General features: G+C 52.1%; 1 protein-coding gene across 1 annotated transcript in view; it reads left to right on the top strand.

Moving 5' to 3' along the window:
• Nucleotides 1-21,268, top strand: part of PDIA5 (protein disulfide isomerase family A member 5) — a 44,294-nt gene extending 23,026 nt beyond the window's left edge. The window contains exons 12-16 of the mRNA XM_077273311.1: nucleotides 11,078-11,241; nucleotides 11,321-11,451; nucleotides 16,910-16,980; nucleotides 20,689-20,823; nucleotides 20,977-21,268. Coding sequence (XP_077129426.1) covers nucleotides 11,078-11,241; nucleotides 11,321-11,451; nucleotides 16,910-16,980; nucleotides 20,689-20,823; nucleotides 20,977-21,057 — 582 coding nt within the window. The 3' untranslated portion in view covers nucleotides 21,058-21,268. The remainder of the gene's footprint in view (nucleotides 1-11,077; nucleotides 11,242-11,320; nucleotides 11,452-16,909; nucleotides 16,981-20,688; nucleotides 20,824-20,976) is intronic.
• The last annotated feature ends 4,668 nt before the right edge of the window (nucleotides 21,269-25,936 follow it).

The raw sequence follows: 25,936 nt of genomic DNA on the forward strand, positions 1-25,936 counted from the left end.
AGGATCAGTAATGTAATGTATGTACACAGTGACTGCACCAGCAGAATAGTGAGTGCAGCTCTGGGGTATAATACGGGATATAACTCAGGATCAGTAATGTAACGTATGTACACAGTGACTGCACCAGCAGAATAGTGAGTGCAGCTCTGGAGTATAATACAGGATGTAACTCCGGATCAGTAATGTAATGTATGTACACAGTGACTGCACCAGCAGAATAGTGAGTGCAGCTCTGGGGTATAATACAGGATGTAACTCAGGATCAGTAATGTAATGTATGTACACAGTGACTGCACCAGCAGAATAGTGAGTGCAGCTCTGGGGTATAATACGGGATATAACTCAGGATCAGTAATGTAACGTATGTACACAGTGACTGCACCAGCAGAATAGTGAGTGCAGCTCTGGAGTATAATACAGGATGTAACTCCGGATCAGTAATGTAATGTATGTACACAGTGACTGCACCAGCAGAATAGTGAGTGCAGCTCTGGAGTATAATACAGGAGGTAACTCAGGATCAGTAATGTAGTGTATGTACACAGTGACTGCACCAGCAGAATAGTGAGTGCAGCTCTGGGGTATAATACAGGAGGTAACTAAGGATCAGTAATGTATGTGCACAGTGACTGCACCAGCAGGATAGTGGGTGCAGCTCTGCTCAGCTGCTACTCACTGTGCTGATTGTGGGTGCGGTCGCTGCTGAACCTGCTGTGTGCTCCTGAGCTCCTGAGAACCACCACCTCTCCACCCGGGGACCTGCTCTCTCTCTTACCCAGGGAGGGAGTGGGTTTCCTGGGATGAGTGAAGGAGCCAAGTCCCAGGCTTCTGCTTCCCGGACCAGGCTGGCGGGGGGCAGAAGGAACCAGCAACCAGCCTGCACATCAGAGGATTCGGGGGTGAGACGCTCCACCAGGAGTCGCAGCAATGTGGCTCCTACTCCCCCCAGGTCTGCAGAGACCCAGAGAAGCCGCAAGTCTTCCATGGAGGAGAAGCCTGCTAGTGTGCAAGATGGCTGTCCTTCTGGAGGAAAGCTGAGTGCTCACGGAGGTGAGGCCGACCTCACTGAAGAGGGTTGGGCGCTGCAGAGCCCCCGGGAGTCTGTGTCCACCTATGCCTCCCGGGTCATGAGCCACCTCCGTGAGTATGAAGACGCAAGCAAGACCATCACGAGGCTCCGAGAGGAGCTGCGCTGCACAAGCAACAAAGCTGCAGGTTCCTCCAAACCGAGGAAGAATCAGCTCCAGGCAGAGGTAAGGAGACTGAAGGATGACATCAATGAGCTTGAAGTCAGAAAAGCTTTCATTAGAGAAAAAAGTGGACCATTTAAGGAAAAACTTATTAATGAAGATCGATTCAGAGAAATGGCTGATAACAGAGAGCAAAGGCAGATGGGGCTGCAGCCTGAGTGCCAGGTGGATGATGATGATGAGGAGGAGGATGATGACCAGCAGAAAACCCCACCTGGCAGCCTGCTTAGTCACTCACAGGCCACGTGCAGCGAGCTCCCTGCAGGACAGGCGACAATAACATCTCGTCGCAGTTCTGCTGGCTCTGGGGAGGACAGTGACATCGACCAGGGAGGGGCACTAATGGCAGAGATCAAGCTCCTGGAGTCCCCAGTGTGCCTTCAGAACTTCCATCTTGGTGATGATTTGCCAGAGGAGGCACCTGGGGGCCGGAAAAAAAAGGTGAAGAAGATCAAACCTAAGCTCCAGGAAGCGGTAAGCTATGTGTATGCCCCCCTCCCTGTACCCCCTGAGTCGGCTGCAGGGTCAGCTCGTTGTATAAGCCCCGTTGCCCAGCCCAGCCCGGGTTCTGCTGTGGATCCGGTGCAAAGGCGCGGGGAGACTACAAAGCAATGTAGTGAGGCGCAGAGCTCCGTTTCTGCTTGTAGTAGCGGGGACGTAGCAGCAGGTGCATCAGCCGAGAGGCTGGACAGTGAGGGCGGCCCGGCGGTGGGCGAAAAATCAGGCCACGATACTGTGGTGCGCTCCCCAGTAGGAGGGGGGAGCAGCCCGGTGTCAGGGGCAGCTCCGGTAGCCTCGGTGCCCCTGAATGCTGTTGCCGCTGATCACTTAGTTGAGAAGCGGCGGCAGTGTGAGGGGGTTACCGGGGCTGGGCGTTCCGGTCCTCCCACCAAAGTCCTGTTCTGTGTTGGCGCCGCTGGTCAACAAGATCCTGATGCTAAGGATCAGCGGTGCCTCACAACAGCGAAAGATCAGCGGCGCCTGGTAGCAACCATGAAGCAGCGGAAAATATCAACTGATGATGCGGAGGGCACACATAAAACCAGGGGTGAGGTCACCTCCAGTTCTGTGGAGGAGACTCAGCCCCTTGTGCCTGATGATGCGGAGGCCAAAATGTCACCCCCTGTTGTCACTGGTCCAGCAGGAGTGAATGTGGTGGTGGGTATGGATGAGGAAAAGTCTTTGTCTAGTGGTGTGGTTGCTGGTTTGGTGGAGGGTGAGGAGGTTATGGAGGTGGGTAATGGTGATGCTGTTGGTGTGGATGTGGTCACTGGTCCGGTTGCCCCCCCGGTGGTGGCAGCACCTGTCAGGAGTTATGCCGCTGTCACCTCCGGGGGAAATAGGGCGTCCTCCTCGTCTCTGGGCTCTGGGGACGGCATGTTGCAACGGCGTCTCCTGGAGGCTCTAAAGAAGGGAGAGAGATCACTAATGGTAGAGGGTCGAGAGGTTGATCTATTCTTCTGGATAGAGAGGCATGGCCTCGGGGCCTTCCGAGAGCAAAGAGGGGGGGATACAGTGTGGTCCCTCCCAACAGCCGGGCCGGGTAGTGTGCGTAGGAATGTGGTCCGTCTTCGGTGGAGGGGCAGTGATGCGTGTCCTCCAAGGTCGAAGGTTGTGGAGCTCCTGCTGAGGATGGGCTTCAAGGCGATTGACATCTACGCCTTGATACATCCCTATTCCACACCTGAGTTTGATGTCAGCTTTGTTCGGCCGGAGGGGCTTGAACTTTTCTGGTCGAACTATGAGTTGGCAAAAAATGAGCCCGGCTGGCGAGACTTTGCCGTTCAGGCGGTGTCTCGCCAAAATCAAGTCAAGAAAGTGACCGTGATGACATGTAACGAGTCGCTTTCTTGTTATGACATCATGACGTGGCTTGGCCGGTATGGAGAGGTAGTGGAGATGCCAAAGAAAAACCGTGACGAGTTTGGTATCTGGTCAGGGGCCTGGACGTTTATGGTAAAACTTAAGCGTTCAGGTGGTACGGTTGCCCACATACCATCATCTGCCTTCCTGGGTAGGGATCGTATCCTGGTCTTCTACCAGGGGCAACCGAAGCTCTGTCACAAGTGCGGCGACCCCACACACTTCAGCGCAAACTGCACTGTGCAGAAGTGTGCATTGTGTGGGGATGTCGGCCATCTTGCTGCATCTTGTGTGGAGATTAGGTGCCACCTGTGTGGTGAGTTAGGTCACCCATTCAGCCGTTGTCCTCGCTCCTTCGCTAACGCAGTCGTGACCCCGGTGGGAGAAAGCCGTGAGGCTGATTCTGCTGGGGAAGGGACTAGCAAGGGTGAGGGAGCTGAGGGGCCAAGGAAGAAAAGCAATAAAAAGACGCCTGCCCAGCTAAGGCGTCTAGACAAACGCAGACAGGATAGGGAGCTGGGCGAGCCTCGGGCTACTGGGGCGGCCCCTGTCCTGGATGCCAGTCTTGCTGCTGAGGCCCCAAGGGATGATGAGTTGGATGAGGAGGTCAGGAGGATCCACAGGGAGGAGAGTGCCACTGCCTCAGAGTCCTCCCATTATGAAAGTATGGATGAGGATAATAGGCAGTGGCTAGAGGACAAGCGTAAGCTCGGCACCAAAAAGAAGAGAAAGAAGGGAGATAAAAAATCTTCTCTCGCTCTGACCAAGGTACCTAAGGAAGGAAAAACCGACTCCCCTCTGGTTGGTCTTTCTAACCGGTTCCAAGCCCTTGAAAACATCTCTTCCTCTGAGGAGGAAGCTGAGGGTGAGGTTCTGGCTTCGGCGGGGCTCACAGGGGGCGCCGAGTCTCCTCCTTCTGGGAACGTAAGATCCTTGGAGGGAGGGACTGGCCCAGAGTCCGGAGACGAGGACGAAAAAAATAAAAAACGCGTGGAAATGGATACCTCCATGTCATTAAAGAGGGGGAAGGATTCCTCCTCTGAGGCAGAGGATAAGGGGAGTGGGAAAAAGAAAGCCATCTAACTCAATCACCAATGATGGCGGAACCCACTCCGTTGACGCTGGCGTCCATTAATGTCGCCAGCATAAAGTCAAATACAGCTAGATTTGCGGCCTTTGATTTTCTCAGCCGGGTTGAAGCTGACATTTTCTTTTTGCAAGAGACCAGGCTGCCAAACATGGCAGATGTGTTTAAAGCTAAGAGGGAGTGGAGACTCGGGCCCTCCTATTGGTCTCTTGCGGCCGAGCCGTATAGCGGAGTGGCGGTCCTTTTTACCGCACCGGTGGAATGCCGACGGGTTATTGAGTTAGAAATGGGGAGGTGCCTGATCTTAGATGTCCTCATGAAGGGACAAGAGCTCCGGCTCATTAACATCTATGGTCCCCAATCTAAGTGGGACCGGAAGTGTCTCTTTATGAGGATCAAGCCCTACCTTTTTACAAGTCGGCAGGTTGTCTTTGGAGGGGACTTCAATGCTGTCACGAGGCCCCGAGATAGAGGAGGTTCCAGAGACAAGCTGACTTATGATAGCGTCGCCCTTAATAGTATAGCTAGTGAGGCTCGCCTGGTGGATGTCCACATTCGGCACACCCCAGGCCACGAGGGGTTCACCTATCATAGAGGTAACTGTAGGTCCAGAATAGATAGGTTTTATTTAAAGGAGGAAGCTGTCTCTTCAGCAGTGTCTGTTGTTGAGGTGGAGTTCTCCGACCACTGTTTAATTTTGTTTTCTCTGAATGTTACAGAGACCCTCCGGATGGGAAGAGGCTTTTGGAGGCTCAATTCGTCTCTCTTGGAAGAAGCGGAGATAAGACAGTCCTTTGAGGATTTTCTTCAGAGCCAGGTACCCTTACTGGATCTGTGTAGTAGTAAGTCAGAGTGGTGGGAGATGTTCAAGGAAAGGGTGGCGAGATTCTTCCGCCAGCTCTCGAGCCTCAGGAGTCTGAGCAGGTACCGCCTGTATCAGGGTCTGAGGAGGAAACTCGAGCATCTTGTCTCAACTGGAGGTAGCCGCGAGGAGATCTCCAGAGTGAAATCTTTGCTTATGAGGTGTCCGTACGATAGACACGCATCTTTGGTTTTTGAGAGGGATTACGGGAAGTACCGCTCGCCCGACCCTTACAGAAACTGCAAGATGTCAGTGAATAGTAAAGTGGTTACAGGACTGGTCGACACTACGGGGTCCCTGAGGCGATCCAGATCAGGGATCCTGGAGGTTGTCAGATCCTTCTACTCGCACCTCTTGGGGAAGAGGGATCTTGATTGGGATGAGATGTCGGCTTTCCTGGCAGAAGCTGTCCCCGAACCAGGGGTAGACCCCTCTCTTGACGTTTTGACAGAAATGATCAGGGAAGAGGAAGTTCAGTTGGCGATTGAAGGGCTTGCTCCCAAAAAATCGCCTGGTCCAGATGGCTTAACATCTGAATTCTATAAGACCTTTAAGGACGTTTTGGTTCCCCTCTTGACTGAGGTATTCAATGAGTGTCTTTCCTCGGGCACTCTGCCGAAGTCAATGAGGAGGTCTGCTCTGATCATCTTGTCAAAGGGTAAGGACCCGTCTTGCATTGAGAATTGGCGTCCCATAGCGCTTCTCAATGCAGACAGGAAGGTTCTAGCAAAGGTGCTGTTTAATCGGCTGGTGAAATTTGCACCCCGACTCCTTTCGGGGGCCCAGCATTGCTCTGTTCCAGGCCGCAGCACATTTAGTGCTGTGCTCTGTGTCCGAGAGGCAGTGGAGCAGGGTAGGGCTGGTCACTGGAAGGGGTACATGCTGTCACTGGATCAGGCAAAAGCGTTTGATCGGGTTAATCACGAGTACCTCTGGTCCGTCCTTCTGAGATATGGCCTGCCGGGGGGGTTTGTTGATTGGCTTAAGACCTTGTACAGTGGGGCAGAGAGTTTCCCGCTTGTGAATGGTTGGATTGGTAGCTCTTTTGAGGTTGGGTCCGGTGTTCGCCAGGGTTGTCCCTTGAGCCCGCTGCTGTACGTGTTTGCGATTGACCCTCTTCTTAGGAGGGTGGAGCGTGGACCGTTGGCCGGGATCGGGATGGATCAGGCAGCACCGGAAGCCACTCTGAGGGTGGTGGCGTATGCCGATGATGTCACTGTGTTTGCTTCCTCTCACGAGGAGGCAGGGTGGCTGATGTCAGAGGTAGATCGCTACTCGGAGGCATCCGGGTCCAAGATCAACCGGGATAAGTGTGAGAGTCTCTGGCTGGGAGGAGGAGATCCTGGTTTTGATCTCCCGGACACCCTTCCAGGACCCAAAGTCTCTGCAAAACTCCTTGGCATCGAATTTGGCCAGGGGGATTACCCCAAACAAAATTGGGACAGCAGGCTAGAGATCGCCACTCAGAAGGTGAACCAATGGAAGGGTTGGTCTTTGACCCTAAGGGAAAGGGTAAACCTGAGCAAAACTTACCTGCTCCCTTTACTGATTTATCTGGGCAGTGTGTGCATCTTGCCGGAATCTCTCTGGACTCGGGTCTACAGTTTGTTCTTCCAACTGTTATGGGGGAATAGACTGAACCTGGTCAAGAGGGAGGTTACTTACCGTACGAGGAGACTAGGAGGGTTGGGTATGGTCAACCCTGTGGTATTCCTTGTGGATACCTTCATTAAGATCAATATCGCAAACCTCTGGAAAGAGAGGGCTCCTCCGTGGGTATTCTCCTGTAGGGGATGGTTTCAGCCTTTCTTCCAGGAATGGGAGACAGGAGGGCAAGTGAAGGATCTTCGCACACCGCATGGACATCTTCCGGCTTACGCTACCTTGGTTCTGAAGGTAATTCGTCGGTGGGGTCTGGGAATGTGGGAGATCAGGACTCTACCAAGGAAACTACTTGACAGTAGGGTTCTGTTGACCCATTTCCAGAGGCCTCTGGCGCTCAGGGACTGCCCAAGTCGGGATCTTGGGGTGGGTTTGCATCTTTTGAATTCTATCAGGATCCCCTCGAAGTTTTGGGACTTGGCTTGGCGCTGCTTCCATGGGAAACTGTGTGTGAGGGACAATCTGAAGTGTAGGAGCTCTGAGGACAGGAATTGTCCTCGGGAGCATTGTGGTACCTTGCTGGAAAGCATGGACCACTTGCTGCTTCATTGTCCCTTCAACACAGAGGTGTACAACAGGGTGGGCGCCTTCATTGGCTGGTCTCGGCTGGCCGGTCTCTCCTATGCGGAATGGGCCTATGGAGCATTCGGAGACCTGGGTGGTCGGGACCGTTGCACCTTATTTCTAGTTAGCGCAGTGGTTAGGTATCACACGTGGAACGCACGGTGCTTAGTATCGACGCAACGAAAAATCCTCCCAGTGGACGATGTGTTTAGGACCATACTCGGTGACCTGGTGAAGGTGCGCTCTCTGGAGTATGGGCGACTGGGCGCACGGAGGGCCGCGCTCCTCTGGAGGGGCTTTTCTTTTAGTGTGCCCTAGTCTGGTCATCTCCTTTCCTGGTGGTGGGCTGCTGCTGACACTGTAGATTTTTGTTTTGTTTGATCATTATACAGTGATGTAGGGCTGCAGGCGCCGAACTTGGGCTTTGTGTTTTGTAATTATTGTGGTGTGTGCTGCTGTATATAATGTATATATTGTATATGGGGATATAGATTTGGGTGTAGGTGTTAGGTTGGGTGGTGGGAAAAGGGGGGAGGTGGGATTATCTTGCAGGACTATGGGACACCGGGTTGTTTGGGGGAAAAACTGGCACTGCCTGATCTGGCCTATGGACGTTGGACATGGACTGAGGCATGAGACGCAGGACCAGCTCTCAGGTCAGTGCGGGGGGTTGGGAATGGAGGATAGCTTGTAGTATTGTATATATTTGTTTAATTTGTAGTTATTTTATTTAAAACTAAACAAAATAAAAAAAATAAATAAATTAAAAAAAAAAAAATTCCTGTATATAGTCTTTGTTTTCCATTGTTTATTTTATTTGTTATTATTATTTTGTTTGGTGACCGGACCTGAAGTTATTATTCTGTATATACTGTATAATATGTGTGAGAGGAGAGAATGAGCGGCTGGACCAGTGTTCAGTATACTGATTATTTTCTGGCTAATATTTTTGTTATGTTTTCTGCTATTATTGTTGTTATGTTTTTCATTTTTATAATAAAAGATCTACAGGAGGTAACTCAGGATCAGTAATGTAATGTATGTACACAGTGACTTCACCAGCAGAATAGTGAGTGCAGCTCTGGAGTATAATGCAGGATATAACTCAGGATCAGTAATGTAATGTGTGTACACAGTGACTGCACCAGCAGAATAGTGAGTGCAGCTCTGGAGTATAATACAGGCTGTAACTCAGGATCAGTAATGTAATGTATGTACACAGTGACTGCACCAGCAGAATAGTGAGTGCAGCTCTGGGGTATAATACAGGAGGTAACTCAGGATCAGTAATGTAATGTATGTACACAGTGACTGCACCAGCAGAATAGTGAGTGCAGCTCTGGAGTATAATACAGGATGTAACTCAGGATCAGTAATGTATGTATGTACACAGTGACTGCACCAGCAGAATAGTGAGTGCAGCTCTGGAGTATAATACAGGATGTAACTCAGGATCAGTAATGTAATGTATGTACACAGTGACTGCACCAGCAGAATAGTGAGTGCAGCTCTGGGGTAGAATAAAGGAGGTAACTCAGGATCAGTAATGTAATGTATGTACACGGTGACTGCACCAGCAGAATAGTGAGTGCAGCTCTGGATCAGCTCTCTGCTCACTGACGCTACTTGATATGTAGGTTAGGTATATATACAGATGATACTCTGTGACCGCAGTGATCGTTCCTGTCCGTGTACTCCGGTCTGCTATTTTCCCGCCGTCTCTTGTGATTCTTCCCGACCGCTGTGTAATTATTATTATCCGGTAGATTTCCTGATTTCTGCATTTTGCTCCTGATTCTTCAGATGTCATCTGCGGGGATCCTGGAGGAGTTTTGCTCCGACTGATTAATTCGCTCTTTGTTCCTAACCTCGGCTCTGAGAACATTACAGGAGCGGCTGGGAGTTGTGATATTAGAAGTGTTTACCATTAGGATTAGTTAAACTTGTCATATTTAGAGAAAACATGTGAAATGTGGATGCGAGCGGCAGGATCTGTTCTCAGCAGGATAGGTTCAGGGGTTGACTTGGCAAGAAGCTTTTTTGCATAAATCATAAAGATTCTCATCAAAGGTTTTCTGCATTTATGTGATTAACGCTGCATTACCTGCTGCAGCCGATCACTGTCCTGCCGCACGGGGGTTGTAGTTCATGAACTGAACATTGTGCGCTAGTTTCTGTGTCGGTCCGTAACATCGTGTGTAGGTCCCGCGCTTCCCCCTCCGTGTTGGTCCTACGCCCTTATAACCCGGTGTCGGTCCTCCCTGGATGTAGATCCGTCCTGTGCCCCCCCGTGTTGGTCCTGCGTTGATGGTACCGGTCCCACCTGGATATGGATCCTCCCTGGCGGTCCTGCCCCCCTCTTCCCCCGGTGTTGGTCCTGCACTGACGGTATCGATCCCCCCTGGATGTAGATCATCCCCGGCGGTCCTGCGCCCCCCTCCCCGGTGTTGGTCCTGCACTGATGGTATCGGTCCCACCTGGATGTAGATCCTCCCTAGCGGTCCTGCGCCCCCCTTCCCCCCCAGTGTTGGTCCCGCGCTGATGGTATCGGTCCCCCCTGGATGTAGATCCTCCCCGGCGGTCCTGCGCCCCCATTCCACCCCGGTGTTGGTCCTGCGCTGACGGTATCGGTCCCCCCTGGATGTAGATCATCCTCCCCGGCGGTCCTGCGCCCCTCTTTCCCCGGTGTTGGTTCTGCACTGACGGTATCGGTCCCCCCTGGATGTAGATCCTCCCCGGCGGTCCTGCGCCCCTCTTTCCCCGGTGTTGGTTCTGCACTGACGGTATCGGTCCCCCCTGGATGTAGATCCTCCCCGGCGGTCCTGCGCCCCTTTTCCCCCCCGGTGTCAGTCCTGCGCTGACGGTATCGGTCCCCCCTGGATGTAGATCCTCCCCGGCGGTCCTGCCCCCCCTAACCCCCCCCCGGTGTTGGTCCTGCGCTGACGGTATCTGTCCCCCCTGGATGTAGATCCTCCCTAGCGGTCCTGCGCCCCCTTTCCCCCCCAGTGTTGGTCCCGCGCTGATGGTATCGGTCCCCCCTGGATGTAGATCCTCCCCGGCGGTCCTGCGCCCCCATTCCCCCCCGGTGTTGGTCCTGCGCTGACGGTATCGGTCCCCCCTGGATGTAGATCCTCCCCGGCGGTCCTGCTCCCCTTTTCCCCCCCCCGGTGTCAGTCCTGCGCTGACGGTATCGGTCCCCCCTGGATGTAGATCCTCCCCGGCGGTCCTGCACCCCCATTCCCCCCCGGTGTTGGTCCTGCGCTGACGGTATCGGTCCCCCCTGGATATAGATCCTCCCCGGCGGTCCTGCGCCCCCCTTCTTCCCCGGTGTCGGTCCTGCGCTGACAGTATCAGTCCCCCCTGGATGTAGATCCTCCCCGGCGGTCCTGCGCCCCCATTCCCCCCCCGGTATTGGTTCTGCGCTGACGGTATCGGTCCCCGCTGGATGTAGATTCTCCCCAGCGGTCCTGCGCCCCCATTCACCCAAGCCCCCCCCCCCCCGGTGTTGGTCCTGCACTGACGGTATCGGTCCCCCCTGGATGTAGATCCTCCCCGGCGGTCCTGCACCCCCCCTTCCCCCCCGGTGTCGGTTCTGCGCTGACGGTATCGGTCCCCCCTGGATGTAGATCCTCCCCGGCGGTCCTGCACCCCCCCTTCCCCCCGGTGTCGGTCCTGCGCTGACGGTATCTGTCCCCCCTGGATGTAGATCCTCCCCGGCGGTCCTGCACCCCCCAGTGTCATTACCGTTTTCTGTTCCCCATTATCGCTGACCGTCCTCTTTGGTTTCAGGGCTCCGGAGCGTTAGCGGCTGTGGACGCCACCGTGCATCGGTCTCTGGCTGAGCGGTTCCACGTATCCGGATTTCCCACAATGAAGTATTTTGCGGATGGAGAGGAGAAGTACACTGTGCCGCACCTGCGCTCCGAGCAGAAGATCCTGGAGTTCATGCACAGGTGTGTGATGCGTCAGTTTGGCGCCTGCTGCGTACTGTCATGTGACTCCATAAATCATGTCGCTTTATGTTTGTCGCAGCCCCGAGGCGCCGCCGCCTCCAGAGCCGGCGTGGGAAGAGAAGCCATCGAGTGTCCTCCACCTCCTGGGAGATGACTTCAGGGAGACTCTGAAGAAGAAGAAGCACGCGCTCGTCATGTTCTACGCTCCTTGTAAGATCTCCTGCTTTCTGTAGATTAGGTGCCGCTCCCATCTGTACGGAGAGCCGGCGCTTCCATCACGTCCCATTGCACTTCTGATGCCGATCTGCACCACCGCTCCAACCATGCTGCGTTACTCTGCAGAGCTTCATCCCAGCCACTCACTGTGCAGAGGAACCGCAGCACATCTGCTCAATGAGAAGGTCATGGTGCATTACTCTGCAGAGCATCATCCCGGCCACTCGCTATGCAGAGGAACCCCAGCACATCTGCTCAATGAGAAGGTCATGGTGCATTACTCTGCAGAGCATCATCCCGGCCACTCGCTATGCAGAGGAACCGCAGCACATCTGCTCAATGATAAGGTAATGGTGCATTACTCTGCAGAGCCTCATCCCAGCCACTCTCTGTGCAGAGGAACCGCAGCACATCTGCTCAATGATAAGGTAATGGTGCATTACTCTGCAGAGCATCATCCCGGCCACTCGCTATGCAGAGGAACCGCAGCACATCTGCTCAATGAGAAGGTCATGGTGCATTACTCTGCAGAGCATCATCCCGGCCACTCGCTATGCAGAGGAACCGCAGCACATCTGCTCAATGAGAAGGTCATGGTGCATTACTCTGCAGAGCATCATCCCGGCCACTCGCTATGCAGAGGAACCGCAGCACATCTGCTCAATGAGAAGGTCATGGTGCATTACTCTGCAGAGCATCATCCCGGCCACTCACTGTGCAGAGGAACCGCAGCACATCTGCTCAATGATAAGGTAATGGTGCATTACTCTGCAGAGCATCATCCCAGCCACTCTCTGTGCAGAGGAACCGCAGCACATCTGCTCAATGATAAGGTAATGGTGCATTACTCTGCAGAGCATCATCCCAGCCACTCGCTGTGCAGAGGAACCGCAGCACATCTGCTCCATGAGAAGGTCATGGTGCATCCAAGTGATGGCGGCCTTGTTGTGTTTTCCTGCTCGCACGTCTGGCTGTCAGCTTGGAGCAAGAGGCAGCTCTGCATTGGGGCCATGGCCCCCTCATTCTCAGATTTGGCGGACCCTGAGGCCTCACCATCATTAATGGGGTTGTCTGGGCAGAATATTGACGCCCTCTGTGGTCAAATCTTTCCAATTGGGAAAGGTTGGAACTTGGCAAATCACAAGAAAAGCTGCATATCTGTTCACTTTTTGCAGCTTTTTTGGTGCCGTTTTAATGCCAATTATCCTTTTACAAAGGTGCAGAAATGTCCATGGAGCCTGGAGTGAGCGCCATGTACAACCCTCACTTTCTCCTGGGGATATTGGGGGTTGTGATCTCCGTGGCCGCTGACTCCGCCACGTGTCTGGATTTCTGTTCTGTGTCAGATCCCTTTCTGCCCCTTCACCTCCCGTTATCTTCCGACACGTCCCCTTCGCCGCGATCCTCTGTAATCGGCGCGGCGCAGCAGGTTGGCGGTGCTACAGCCGCTCGCGCCTTGTCCTATCTTGTTGCGTTTGTTTTATTTCTTTGTGGATTTGCATTTTTCCTGATAAGAAATGAACAAATAGAATGTGCGCGGCGTCCTCGCCTGCCGGAGGCTTCACATAAGCAGATTATCAGCCCCGAGCAAAGCGGAGAACATGACGAGTGTGCAGATCAGCCGCCGGTATCATCAGTTACACCGTGTCATAAATTGTAGGGGCGACATTAACCTCTTCCTGCGCAGAGCCGGCAGTCTGTCCCAGCTCATGCACCGTGTCCAGATCTCTGCTTCCTGTCAGTGAACGGCAATCCCTTCATTACCAGACAGTTTTCCGTTTTTGCTTTTTCGCGTTCCCCGTCCCTTTCTCGCAGGAGACCGTTTGTGTCTTTGCTGGTTGATTTCTAGTTGATCGTTCACTGAAATGTCCTGAAAGTCGTGAACCCGGCCTTTTCTTCTGACGATGGCGCCGTGAGACGGACGGACTTTGCCACCGAGCGGTAACTATTATCGATGCCGTTTTGGTTTAAATAACGACCCTTTTTACATTTTTGAACAAAAGGTCAATTCTGGAATTTTTTGGCATTTAATGTACTGTGTAAATAAAATGAATATTTTGATGGGAGAAGACCCTCGGGCTGATGAGCACCCCGACATATCATGGCATGGGGCAGGGGGCTGTAGGTGATGGAAGCCGCTGCACATGAGCACCAACACCCCAGTGATTGGCAGCAGCATCTAACTGGTTAAACAGCAGCGATCAGAGGTCGGTGCTGCAGTACAAGGCCGTGGTCACACTGCACAAAGGCTGCAGGTTTTGCTGTTTATCTGCAGGTTGGATTTCATCTTTTCTGTAACACAATGCTCAAGAACAATCCGGTTGTTGCATTTTTTCCCTTTTCTCTATTTGATGCAGATGTGAAGCAGCTGTTTTTTTCATGTGTTTTTATTAATACTTCAGATTTTGCACATTTTTTTTCTTGGTTTCTTTTTCTGGCTTCTCATAAACGTGTGCAGAGAAATAAACTCACCAAGTGACAGTTCGCTCATCGTCCAGGGCTTTCATCAGGTCGCCTCCATTGTGCTGGAAATATTAGGCACAGTCGCAGCATGTCCGCTAAGTGTGAACGTGGCCTGAGCCGGCTCCTCAGCCCCATGACGTATTTTTATGTTTCAGGGACACAAAGGGGTTAATTTAGGTTCAGAAATTATATGGCAATGTATCAGTAATGAAATGTATCCACCTGGTGCCCAGAGTGTCTGCACCGATACACTGTAACAAACGCTGCTAGCAGAGCGGGACATGAGGAGGGCTGGCTGCAGGTTTGTGCATTTCTCGGTTTTGTGTTGCAGCATCCGCGGGATCCTTCATCTTTCCTCCCATGTTTTGTGCTTTCTCTGCACCTATTACTGTGTTCCCGCCATTGGGGGTCTCCGCCAGAGGCGAGGGCCCGGTGCAGCAGCCTGGATAGGTTTCTGTGTGATGCGAGACGTCTGTGGTGGTCCCGCCCTGGGCTTGTGAGCGCGGTCCTGAGACGCCTCGGATTCCTGCTGCCGGGGATTATGGGATTTGTGGCGATCCGCCGCCAGAGAAGTGGGTTAACCCTTCGTGCTGTCGGGAACAGGCGGATATTGCCGGAGTGCGAGGTTAATATTTAATGAGCTCGTTATGTAAGCGAAATGCAAAGTCCTTCTCATTCATTGTGTGGTGATGGTCACCATCTCTGCTTGTTGTCATTGAATGGGAACGTCCATTGTTTTCATAGTGCGAGTACATGCTGCTGCGCACACAGCTGGGGGTTTGTTACAATGTATCAGTGTAGTAATCGTAATCATTTGATTGCGACTTTTGATAAATGCGGAGAAGTGAAGTTGGATTAAACTAAAAATTTAGCGCAAATTTCACCATGTTGGATAAAAGTGAATCAGAAAGTAGCTTTGTACGGCCTTATCTTTGCTGAACTTGTGCTGATCCTCGTGCTCCGGTCACATCCAGAGCTGCATTTACTCATCTGCAGAGCAGTGCATTGTGGGAGCTCGGCGGTGAGGTCACATGTCTGCCATTGGGGTGGAGCTAAAGCGCTTCACACTGACCAATAAGGATTTGAAAGCTTCTCTGGATGTGAATGGAGAACATGATGGTGCGTCCCATTGTGCCGACACTTCAGCTCAGGGATCTGTGATGATGGCGCCACCCGGGGGTGTGCGGAGGAGAGGGCGTCATGTCGGGGGCTCCGCTCCCCTGAGATTTTGTTTTTCCTCCAGAAATTAATGTTCTTTTCTCCTGGTTTATTGTTCGTACAGAACGGCATTAACCCCACGTCGCCCTCTCCCAATAGACGCCATTCACGATGATGGCGCGGCTCGGATCCTCCTCTGTTCCCTGGTGTCTCTCCTGTTAGCGCCGTCCGTTTCCCGCCGGCTGTCCACACTGTAATTACAGGGACTTGTTTGGGACGTGAGCGCTGTCGCCGCGTCGTCAGCCTTACGGTCAGCGTGTGCCGGGCAGTTCTGGTCTCCCGGAGCCTCAGATCATCCTCTGTTCCCTGGCGTCTCTCCTGTTAGCGCCGTCCGTTTCCCGCCGGCTGTCCGCAGTGTAATTACAGGGACTTGTTTGGGACGTGAGCGCTGTCACCGCGTCGTCAGCCTTACGGTCAGCGTGTGCCGGGCAGTTCTGGTCTCCCGGAGCCTCAGATCATCCTCTGTTCCCTGGCGTCTCTCCTGTTAGCGCCGTCCGTTTCCCGCCGGCTGTCCGCACTGTAATTACAGGGACTTGTTTGGGACGTGAGCGCTGTCACCGCGTCGTCAGCCTTACGGTCAGCGTGTGCCGGGCGGTTCTGGTCTCCCCGAGCCTCGGATCATCCTCTGTTCCCTGGTGTCTCTCCTGTTAGCGCCGTCCGTTTCCCGCCGGCTGTCCGCACTGTAATTACAGGGACTTGTTTGGGACGTGAGCGCTGTCGCCGCGTCGTCAGCCTTACGGTCAGCGTGTGCCGGGCAGTTCTGGTCTCCCGGAGCCTCAGATCATCCTCTGTTCCCTGGCGTCTCTCCTGTTAGCGCCGTCCGTTTCCCGCCGGCTGTCCGCACTGTAATTACAGGGACTTGTTTGGGACGTGAGCGCTGTCGCCGCGTCGTCAGCCTTACGGTCGGCATCTGCTGGGCGGCTCAGGTCTCCCCGAGCCTCGGATCCTCCTCTGTTCCCTGGTGTCTCTCCTGTTAGCGCCGTCCGTTTCCCGCCGGCTGTCCGCACTGTAATTACAGGGACTTGTTTGGGACGTGAGCGCTGTCACCGCGTCGTCAGCCTTACGGTCAGCGTGTGCCGGGCGGTTCTGGTCTCCCCGAGCCTCGGATCCTCCTCTGTTCCCTGGTGTCTCTCCTGTTAGCGCCGTCCGTTTCCCGCCGGCTGTCCGCACTGTAATTACAGGGACTTGTTTGGGACGTGAGCGCTGTCACCGCGTGTTCAGCCTTACGGTCAGCGTGTGCCGGGCGGCTCAGGTCTCCCGGAGCCTCGGATGTTTTCACCCAACGTGAAGGATTCGCTGTCAGGAGCGATCAGGAAGGAGATTGTCCGATCAGTGAAGATTAATGACGGAGAGCTGCCATGTAATGCCACATATACCCTGCGGGGGGCGCTGCAGGACACATGGGTGGCCGGGGTCTCCTGGCCGTACCTTCTCTTGGAATGTGGCCCCTTGTACTCAGATAACATGTAATTATTTTCCAGTTCTCTGGAGGCGGCCTGCAGTGTAAAGAATGGAGGTTTTCGTGGTATTTCCAGGGTTGCGCACACATTTCTTGAGTTTATTTTGAGGATGAATCCTCTGACTAATCCACTTCAGCTTTATAGTGTTACAGCTCAGAAAGTCTGATTACATTCCTATGGGAACCAGCATACAACCTCCATTCTTTACACTGCAGGCTGCTGGAAAGTGCTGCAGGTAAAGCCAAGTCTTCCATTAGTCCCTTCTGCTGCCGTGTAACAATCCTCCTCCTCATCATCGTTCTGTTTTTCAGGGTGTCCGCACTGCAAGAACTCGATTCCTGATTTTACGACGGCAGCGGATGAATTCAAAGAAGATCGGAAGGTGAGTGCGGAGGCGAGAAAGTGTAAAGGCTAGCCCATCCCTTCTGTGAGGGGTCTGCTTGCTGTCAGTGAATGGACTCAACCAGCCTGCACTGACACACTGTAACAGACCCTCAGCTGTGAGAAGGATTAGACCTGGAGATGTTGTGAACCAAGAACGTTTCCACTCACTGACAGCAAGCAGAAGTTGCAGAGCTTCTCATACATCCATTATAACTCGATAGACCTCGGGTGCCAGGGCATGCTGGAAGTTGTAGTTCTACAAGCTGCTACACTGGCAGACTTTAGATTTTATTGGCTCAGCAGTGATTCTATTCTTATTGCTGGATTCTCAGACGGCAGACAGTAACCCTCCCCATGGGGCGCCGGCGCTGCGCTCGTCCCTGGGGGCCAGAGATTAGTCTAAAATAATTCACTTTTCAATTTTCCTCGTCTGATTTGGACGGAATGGAAATAAAATGCAAACATGGCGGCGGCGTTGATATCCGCGTGTTCTCCGTGACGGGACGCCGCTCGCTTCTGATCTCACAACTCATTTCCCTCAGTAAATAATCGGATCTCAATCGCGTTTTCAGGCCGGCGCCTTAATTGCATCAGGTTTTGTTTTACGAGGCAGAATTCCCTCCCGCTCGTGTCGCCTTTCACTGCCGCAAATTAATAAACACGAAAAACTGATTAGTCTGGAGACGAGCGGCAACTGGAAATGTCGCGGCCTCGCCGGGTGCATCACATCCCGGACACATACAGGAGCGTCTCATAATATGAGAATATCAGCAAAAAGTGAATTTATCTCCCCTCTCTCAGTCCAGCATCCAACCTCTGTCCTATGCTGTAACGGGAGCATAAATCACACACCGACCCAGGCCACACACCCGCTCATACACGCTGCCATCACTCACCGAATACACGGGCGATGAGTCCCGGAAATACTAATAATAATACTGTCTACCACTCATAAGGCTCACACACCTCAGGCTATGGATTCTTTTAGAACATTCAAGGTTCAACTTGTTAAAGTTTTATACTTTAATACAAAATAGGTTCAGTGCTTACAGTAAGAAAAGGTATAAAAATATGATAAAAAGAAGACACACAACTTATGCAAAACAGTATAAAATAACAGGAGAAAACTTACAGAAATCATCTAACTGGTAGTTTGCTTTCTGCTCCCTGAGGGGGGGGGGGGTGAATATGGAGTTGGTGGAATACATCAGCTTCTCAGGCTGCCCTCACATGTGAACACCATTCTCTGTATACAGCCTTAATTTATATCTTTGGTCAGGAGATCAGGTTTCTAGACCAGCCCCTCAGATTAATATCATAATTGCTTGTTTTTTGATTGCACCACGGCCGCGCACCCCAATGAATATATTATTTTGTTTTGAGATCCTTTGTGTAAAGCTCTCCCAGAGATACTATCAGACCATAAACATCTCTCTTCCAAGAGCTAGGAGGTGTCAAATGTTCCCTTTCTTCTTGGCTTCCAACAGGACCCCCTGGTGAGATTGGAGACAGAAGTCTACTTGTCTCAGGAAAATACATATTAACACCTGGGTGCGAACCTGCAGCTTTGAAGACAGATGTTAGGCCATGTGCACACGTTCAGTATTTTTTCGCGTTTTTTTAGCGTTTTTTCACTATAAAAACGTGATAAAAACGCGAAAAAAACGCTTACATATGCCTCCTATTTTTTTAAGTGTATTCCGCATTTTTTGTGCAAATGTATCCTTTTTTTCCGCGAAAAAATCGCATCGCGGAAAAAAAAGCAACATGTTCATTAAAATGCGGAATTGCAGGGGATTCCGCACACCTAGGGGTCCATTGATCTGCTTACTTCCCGCACGGGGCTGTGCACACCATGCGGGAAGTAAGCAGATTATGTGCGGTTGGTACCCAGGGTGGAGGAGAGGAGACTCTCCTCCACGCACTGGGCACCATATAAGTGGTAAAAAAATAAGAATTAAAATAAAAAATAGCGATATACTCACCCTCGATGTCTTCCCGCCTCCACTGCACGCTGTCGCTTCGGTTCCTGTAGCTGATGTGCGGCGAAGGACCTCGCCGATGACGTCACTGTCCTGTGATTGGTCGTGAGCGGTCATGTGACCGCTCACGTGACCGTGACGTCACGGAAGGTCCTGCGCGCACACACCATCTATAGGAAGACGAACGGACGCCGCTGATGAGATGTCTGGGTGAGTATAAGCATTTTTTATTTTTTTTATTATTTTTAAACATTCTCTCTTTTACTATAGATGCTGCATAAGCTGCATCTATAGTAAAAAGTTGGTCACACTTGTCAAACAGTATGTTTGACAAGTGTGACCAACTTGTCAGTCAGTTTTCCAAGCGATGCTACAGATCGCTTGGAAAACTTTAGCATTCTGCAAGCTAATTACGCTTGCAGAATGCTAAAAAAACGCGAAAAAAACGGAAAAAAAACGCAAAAAAAAAAATGAGGATTTCTTGCAGAAAATTTCCGGTTTTCTTCAGGAAATTTCTGCAAGAAATCCGCAACGTGTGCACATACCCTTACCTTATTGCCAGTGACACAATAAATCTATACATAGTCTACTGCACACATATATATACACATATTTCTCCACACTGCCAATCAAGCCCAGTGATACTGTTGTTTTTACACCAGGTATTGGTACTTTTGGCAGTGTGGACAGGGGCCAAGTCCTGCTGGAGAATGACATTTCCATCTCCAAAAGCTTGTCGGCAGAGGGAAGCATGAAGTGCTCTACAATGTCCTGGTAGACGGCTGCGCTGACTTTGGTCTTGATAACACAGTGGACCTACACCAGCAGATGACATGGCTCCCCAAACCATCACTGATTGTGGAGACTTCACACCAGACCTCCAGCAGCTTGGATTGTGGCCTCTCCGCTCTTCCTCCAGACTCTGGGACCTGGATTTCCTAATGAAATGCAAAATTTACTTTCATCTGAAAACAACACTTGGACCACTGACAACAGTCCGGTTCTTTTCTCCTTGGCCCAGGTAAGACGCTTCTGGCGTTGTCTATTGGTCATGAGTGGCCTTACACAGTGATGGAGATGGAAATGTCATTCTCCAGCAGGACTTGGCCCCTGTCCACACTGCCAAAAGTACCAGTACCTGGTGTAAAAACAACAGTATCACTGGGCTTGATTGGAAGCAAACTCACCTGACCTTAACACCATAGAGAATCTATGGAGTATTGTCAAGAGGAAGATGAGGCACCAGACCCAATAATGCAGACGAGCTGAAGGCTGCTATCAAAGCAACCTGGGCTTCCATAACCCCTCAGCAGCCACAGGCTGATCGCCTCCATGCCACGCCGCATTGATGCAGTAACTGATGCACAAGGAGCCGTGACCAAGTATTGAGTGCATTTACTGATCATACATTTCAGTAGGGAACATTTCTGATTTTACAATTCTTTTTCAAGCTGGTATTATAAAGTATTCTAATTTACTGAGATAATGACTTTTGGGTTTTCATTGGCTGTAAGCCATAATCATTAACATTAACAGATATAAACACATGAAATAGATCACTCTGTGTGTAATGACTCCATATAATATAGGAGATTCACTTTTTGTATTGAAGAACTGAAATAAATTCACTTTTTGTTGATATTCCAATATTGTGAGAAGCCCCTGTATGTCTGGACACTTCCATGGGCCCTGATCCTCAGTTGACTTGTTGCCTTATTTTCCAGATTGGGGTCGCTGCTGTAGACTGCACCAAGGAGAAGAACCAGGACCTGTGTAAGCAGGAGGGGGTGGAGGGCTTCCCCACCTACATCTACTACAACTACGGGAAATCCACCGAGAAATACAACGGCGAGCGCTCAGTGAGTGTCCATCTCTGCATCAGCTGGGCAGGGGAGGGGGACAGGGCTGCTCAGGGGCGGGGCTGCTCAGGGGCGGGGCTGTGGTGTGCAGGGGCGGGGCCTTATGCTGCAGTGGTGATCATGGTTTAGTAATTGTTTGTTCTTGTGAATCAGGAATCTGGTTTTGTGTCGTTCATCCGATCGCTCAGAGAGAAAGATCATATGAAGCTCGGGAAGAAGAAGGAAGAACTGTGATCCTCGTCCCTCCAGTGCACTGCAGCACGGTGCCGAGCCGGCAGGGCCAGGTGGGATCCACACACCTAATCTCCACTTACTGCACTGCAGACTTCACCCCTGATTTCCAGTGCACCCCCTCCGATCTCCAGTGCACTGTATGGAGGCCCTGCACCCCCCCAATCTCCGGTGCACTGTATGGAGGCCCTGCACCCCCCCCCCAATCTCCGGTGCACTGCACTCCCCCCAATCTCCGATGCACTGTATGGAGGCCCTGCACCCCCCAATCTCCGGTGCACTGTATGGAGGCCCTGCAACCCCCTCCCCGCCGATCTCCAGTGCACTGTATGGAGGCCCTGCAAACCTCCCCCCCGATCTCCAGTGCACTGTATGGAGGCCCTGCAACCACCCCCATCTCCGGTGCACTGTATGGAGGCCCTGCAACCACCCCCATCTCCGGTGCACTGTATGGAGCCCCTGCACCCCCCCTCCGATCTCCAGTGCACTGTATGGAGGCCCTGCAACCACCCCCATCTCCGGTGCACTGTATGGAGGCCCTGCAACCACCCCCATCTCCGGTGCACTGTATGGAGCCCCTGCACCCCCCCTCCGATCTCCAGTGCACTGTATGGAGGCCCTGCACCCTGTCCTGATCTTCCGTGCAATGTATGGAGGCTCGGCAACCCTCCACATTTCCGGTGCACTGTATGGAGGCCCTGCACCCCCTGATCTCCAGTGCACTGTATGGAGCCCCTGCACCCCTGATCTTCCGTGCACTGTATGGAGGCCCTGCACCCCTGATCTCCAGTGCACTGTATGGAGCCCCTGCACCCCTGATCTTCCGTGCACTGTATGGAGCCCCTGCACCCCCCTCCGATCTCCAGTGCACTGTATGGAGGCCCTGCACCCCCTGATCTTCCGTGCAACCCCCAATCTCCGGTGCACTCTATGGAGCCCCTGCACCCCCCTCCGATCTCCAGTGCACTGTATGGAGGCCCTGCACCCCCTGACCTCAGGTGCACTGTATGGAGCTCCTGCACCCCTGATCTTCCGTGCACTGTATGGAGGCCCTGCACCCCCCGATCTCCGGTGCGTCGAGGCTCCCTTACATGTACTGAGCACTACTCTACTCTTCATCAAGACCCCGGACCTGATCCGCAGTGCAGTGGTGATACCCTCAGCCCCCAGGACCACCCCTGTCATTGTGCACCCAGACTATTCTTCGGGCTTCCAGATCAATACTGATGCTGCGGACAGGAGAATCGACCACTTATACGTTTCCTGACTACAAGGAGGCTAAAACCTGATCCTCGCCTTTCTGTTGTGGATCAGATGGGAAGAGACTCCGCTGGATCCACCTGTGTAGAGCGGAGCCCCCCTTTTTGTACTATCCTCTTCTGTTTGTCGGGGGTGCTATGTCACACCCCATGGCTCAGGGCACCCGATCTCTGAATTATGTTACTCGTACCCTGAACCTGTCACCCTGGGATTTGCTCCTCTCGCTGTCCCCGACTATAACCGTAGTTTACCCTTCTGTTCTCGGACGCTTTCTCACATTTGTTTTAGATGCTGCCAATGTGATGGCCAAGAATACATGATACTGCCAAAAACCCGATCCCGACGGGTGAAGAATGACGTCCTGTCAGTAATACTCTGAAAGTCTCCCCGATACTGGAGTAACACGATCTATAGTGATAGTACCCCCGATACTGGAGAGTGACACGATCTATAGTGATAGTACCCCCGATACTGGAGAGTGACACAATCTATAGTGATAGTACCCCCGATACTGGAGAGTGACACAATCTATAGTGATAGTGCCCCCGATACTGGAGAGTTACACTATATAGTAATAGTGCCCCCCATACTGGAGACCGACACGATCTGTAGTGATGGTGCCCCCCATACCGGAGAGTGACACAATCTATAGTGATGGTGCCCCCCATACTGGAGAGTGACACAATCTATAGTGATAGTGCCCCCGATACCGGAGAGTGACACTATCTATAGTGATGGTGCCCCCGATGCTGGAGAGTGACACAATCTATAGTGATGGTGCCCCCCATACTGGAGAGTGACACAATCTATAGTAATAGTGCCCCCCATATCGGAGAGTGACACGATCTATAGTGATGGTGCCCCCCATACTGGAGAGCGACACGATCTGTAGTGATGGTGCCCCCCCATACCGGAGTGACACAATCTATAGTAATAGTGCCCCCATCCCGGAGAGTTACACGATCTATAGTGATGGTGCCCCCGATACCGGAGAGTGACACGATCTATAGTAATAGTGCCCCCATATCGGAGAGTGACACGATCTATAGTGATAGTGCCCCCGATACTGGAGAGCGACACAATCTATAGTGATGGTGCCCCCCATATCGGAGAGTGACACGAACTATAGTGATAGTACCCCCGATACTGGAGAGTGACACGATCTATAGTGATGGTGCCCCCGATACTGGAGAGTTACACTATATAGTAATAGTGCCCCCCATACTGGAGAGCGACACGATCTGTAGTGATGGTGCCCCCCATACCGGAGAGTGACACAATCTATAGTAATAGTGCCCCCATACCGGAGAGTTACACGATCTATAGTGATAGTGCCCCCCATAACGGAGAGTGACACTATCTATAGTGATGGTGCCCCCGATACCGGAGAGTGACACAATCTATAGTGATGGTGCCCCCGATACTGGAGAGTTCCCCCATTTATTAGTGAATACTTTGTGAGCACTTGTCACCAGTTTTTAGGGGTTCACTTTATTTCGGGAAGTTCCTTGTCCTTTGCTGCATTCTTATTATTCCTGGTTCCTGCAGTCGCTGAGATTATTGGGGGTCTGGGTTTTTTTTTTTTTTATGGTTCTGCGCTGACTTTCCCTCTACTGTGATGATTATGCCAAAAATTGAGATTATTTTGTTCTGTACTTTGTTCCCTGCGCTCCTCCATGTGCTGAACTGACATTCGTTACTGCGTCGCCCATCTCTCCATTGGGAGCCATGGACTTCGTTGGGGCACGAGGCGCACACCGGAAGGCCAGACGTGATGGCGGCAATGTACGGGGTGCGCCCCCATCGCTGCGTGTAGTGCGGCTCGGTGCATCGCTGCTCGTGGGGTCGTGATCCCCTCGGCGAGGTCAGCGGCTCCTGATGAGGGATCGGCCGCCTTTGTGCCTTAAGTGGTTTCTGCCGCCGCTTTTCATGAATATTCGATTTTCCCATTTTAATCGGAATTCACATTCTTGGTGGGATTTCTGACCCCCGAGGCAGGAGTGTGCCGCCGAGGGACTACCTGGGGCAGTATTTTTTTTTTTTTTTTTGCTGGATTTCTTTTTTTCCACTGACTAAATGTCTTGCTGGCAGGAGGCCGACGTTTTGTCACTCAGGGACAACGCATCATGCATTTGGCGGCGGTATTAACCAGAACGTTTACACAACTTCCATGAGAACAGACTTAATCGAGCAGGTAAAAAAAAAAAAAAAATACAGAAAGCTAAAGAAAAAAATATTTTTTCATTTTCTGTAAGGCAAGATGGTGGGGGGAGGACAACACGCCTTGGACAAGCGTTTCATACTGTACAATGGTGTGAATGCAGCATATTTTTATACATTAATTAGCCCAGGATTGTTCACACCCCCTCGCTGAGGACACCGCCGTCTTCATCGGGCCACAGATTCTGGTTCTGTGCGGCTCCAGGTTCTGACGCATCACGTACGTTCTCATCTAATGTCGTTCCCATTCTCTGTGTAACTGGTGATTTGTTTCATCTCAGAATTAAAAGTTATTTTACCAATAATTATCTGTACCTTTCGTTTCTGGACTGGAGAAATGGTGACACTCTGTCCTCACAGCGATGAGATTGTGGCCGCAGGGGGTCGATGGTGCAGAGACCCAGAATGTCACACAATCTGCCCCATCCTGCGTAATCAGGACGAAACCGGCACCTGTGAAGGAGGACCTCTAAGTGCAGGGAGGTGTTCCTTAGGACAACGGACGGAACCACAGCAAGCGGTACCTTGCAGGACTGACAAGTGACCAAAACTCTGCTTTTTATAACCCCAAGGTTACCCCCATACCTCCCCTGGGTGGGCTCATGTGGGGGCCGGCTGTGGGATGTGATGCGTCTGTTAGAATTTTACGAGCTCACAAACTTACAGGATATCGCCGGCCCGGAGTCCTGATCAGTAAATATATTATTGCGATTTTACCTGGTGCAAACCCTCGGGTAAGTGCCAGGAGCTGGGAGGGACGAGGCGGTTCTGCACTCACATCTGTGCCCTGCTGGGCATTAAGTGGAGACTGCGCTCCGGAGACCCGCGGCCAGTGCCAGCACTGAGCTCCGTACTCGGACCACGATGGTAACAAATCTACGAGGCGGCACCGATGTGATAGGGTGTGTATCTTCGCCCCGGTTTAAGGTTCTACGAAGTCTGAATTTGGAAAGAAAAAAACAGCGTTCAGATAATACAAGGTCCGGAAATGTAACCACCTTCAGAGAAATGTATTGGACTGTCAGGCCGCGTGCACACGATGCGGAAGTGGCAGCGCCTGTGTGTGCAAAGCGCTGGCGTCTACTGAACGCAGGTGAATCCGCACGAGATCACTGACCCGCACGGATCCACCCTGCTCCTCGGTGACATTTCTCTTGCAGAGATGCGGTCTGGAGAGACGCGCCACATGTCCGTCTCCACGGGGGTGCCTGGACTCACAGTGGACGCGGGATATCTATAAAAACCTCCTCGGTGCTGCAGAAACACAAAGCATCAAACCCACAGTGATTACTGACCGTGTGCTCCTACCCTTAAAGGGGTTGTCCATTTCATTGCCAATTGGCTGTTACCTTTACAACAAACAAATAAACAAACTGAGCTCTTCAGCCTCCCTCACCAGGTC

The sequence above is a fragment of the Ranitomeya variabilis genome, chromosome 7 (assembly GCF_051348905.1).
Source record: "Ranitomeya variabilis isolate aRanVar5 chromosome 7, aRanVar5.hap1, whole genome shotgun sequence".
Lineage (NCBI taxonomy): Eukaryota > Metazoa > Chordata > Amphibia > Anura > Dendrobatidae > Ranitomeya > Ranitomeya variabilis.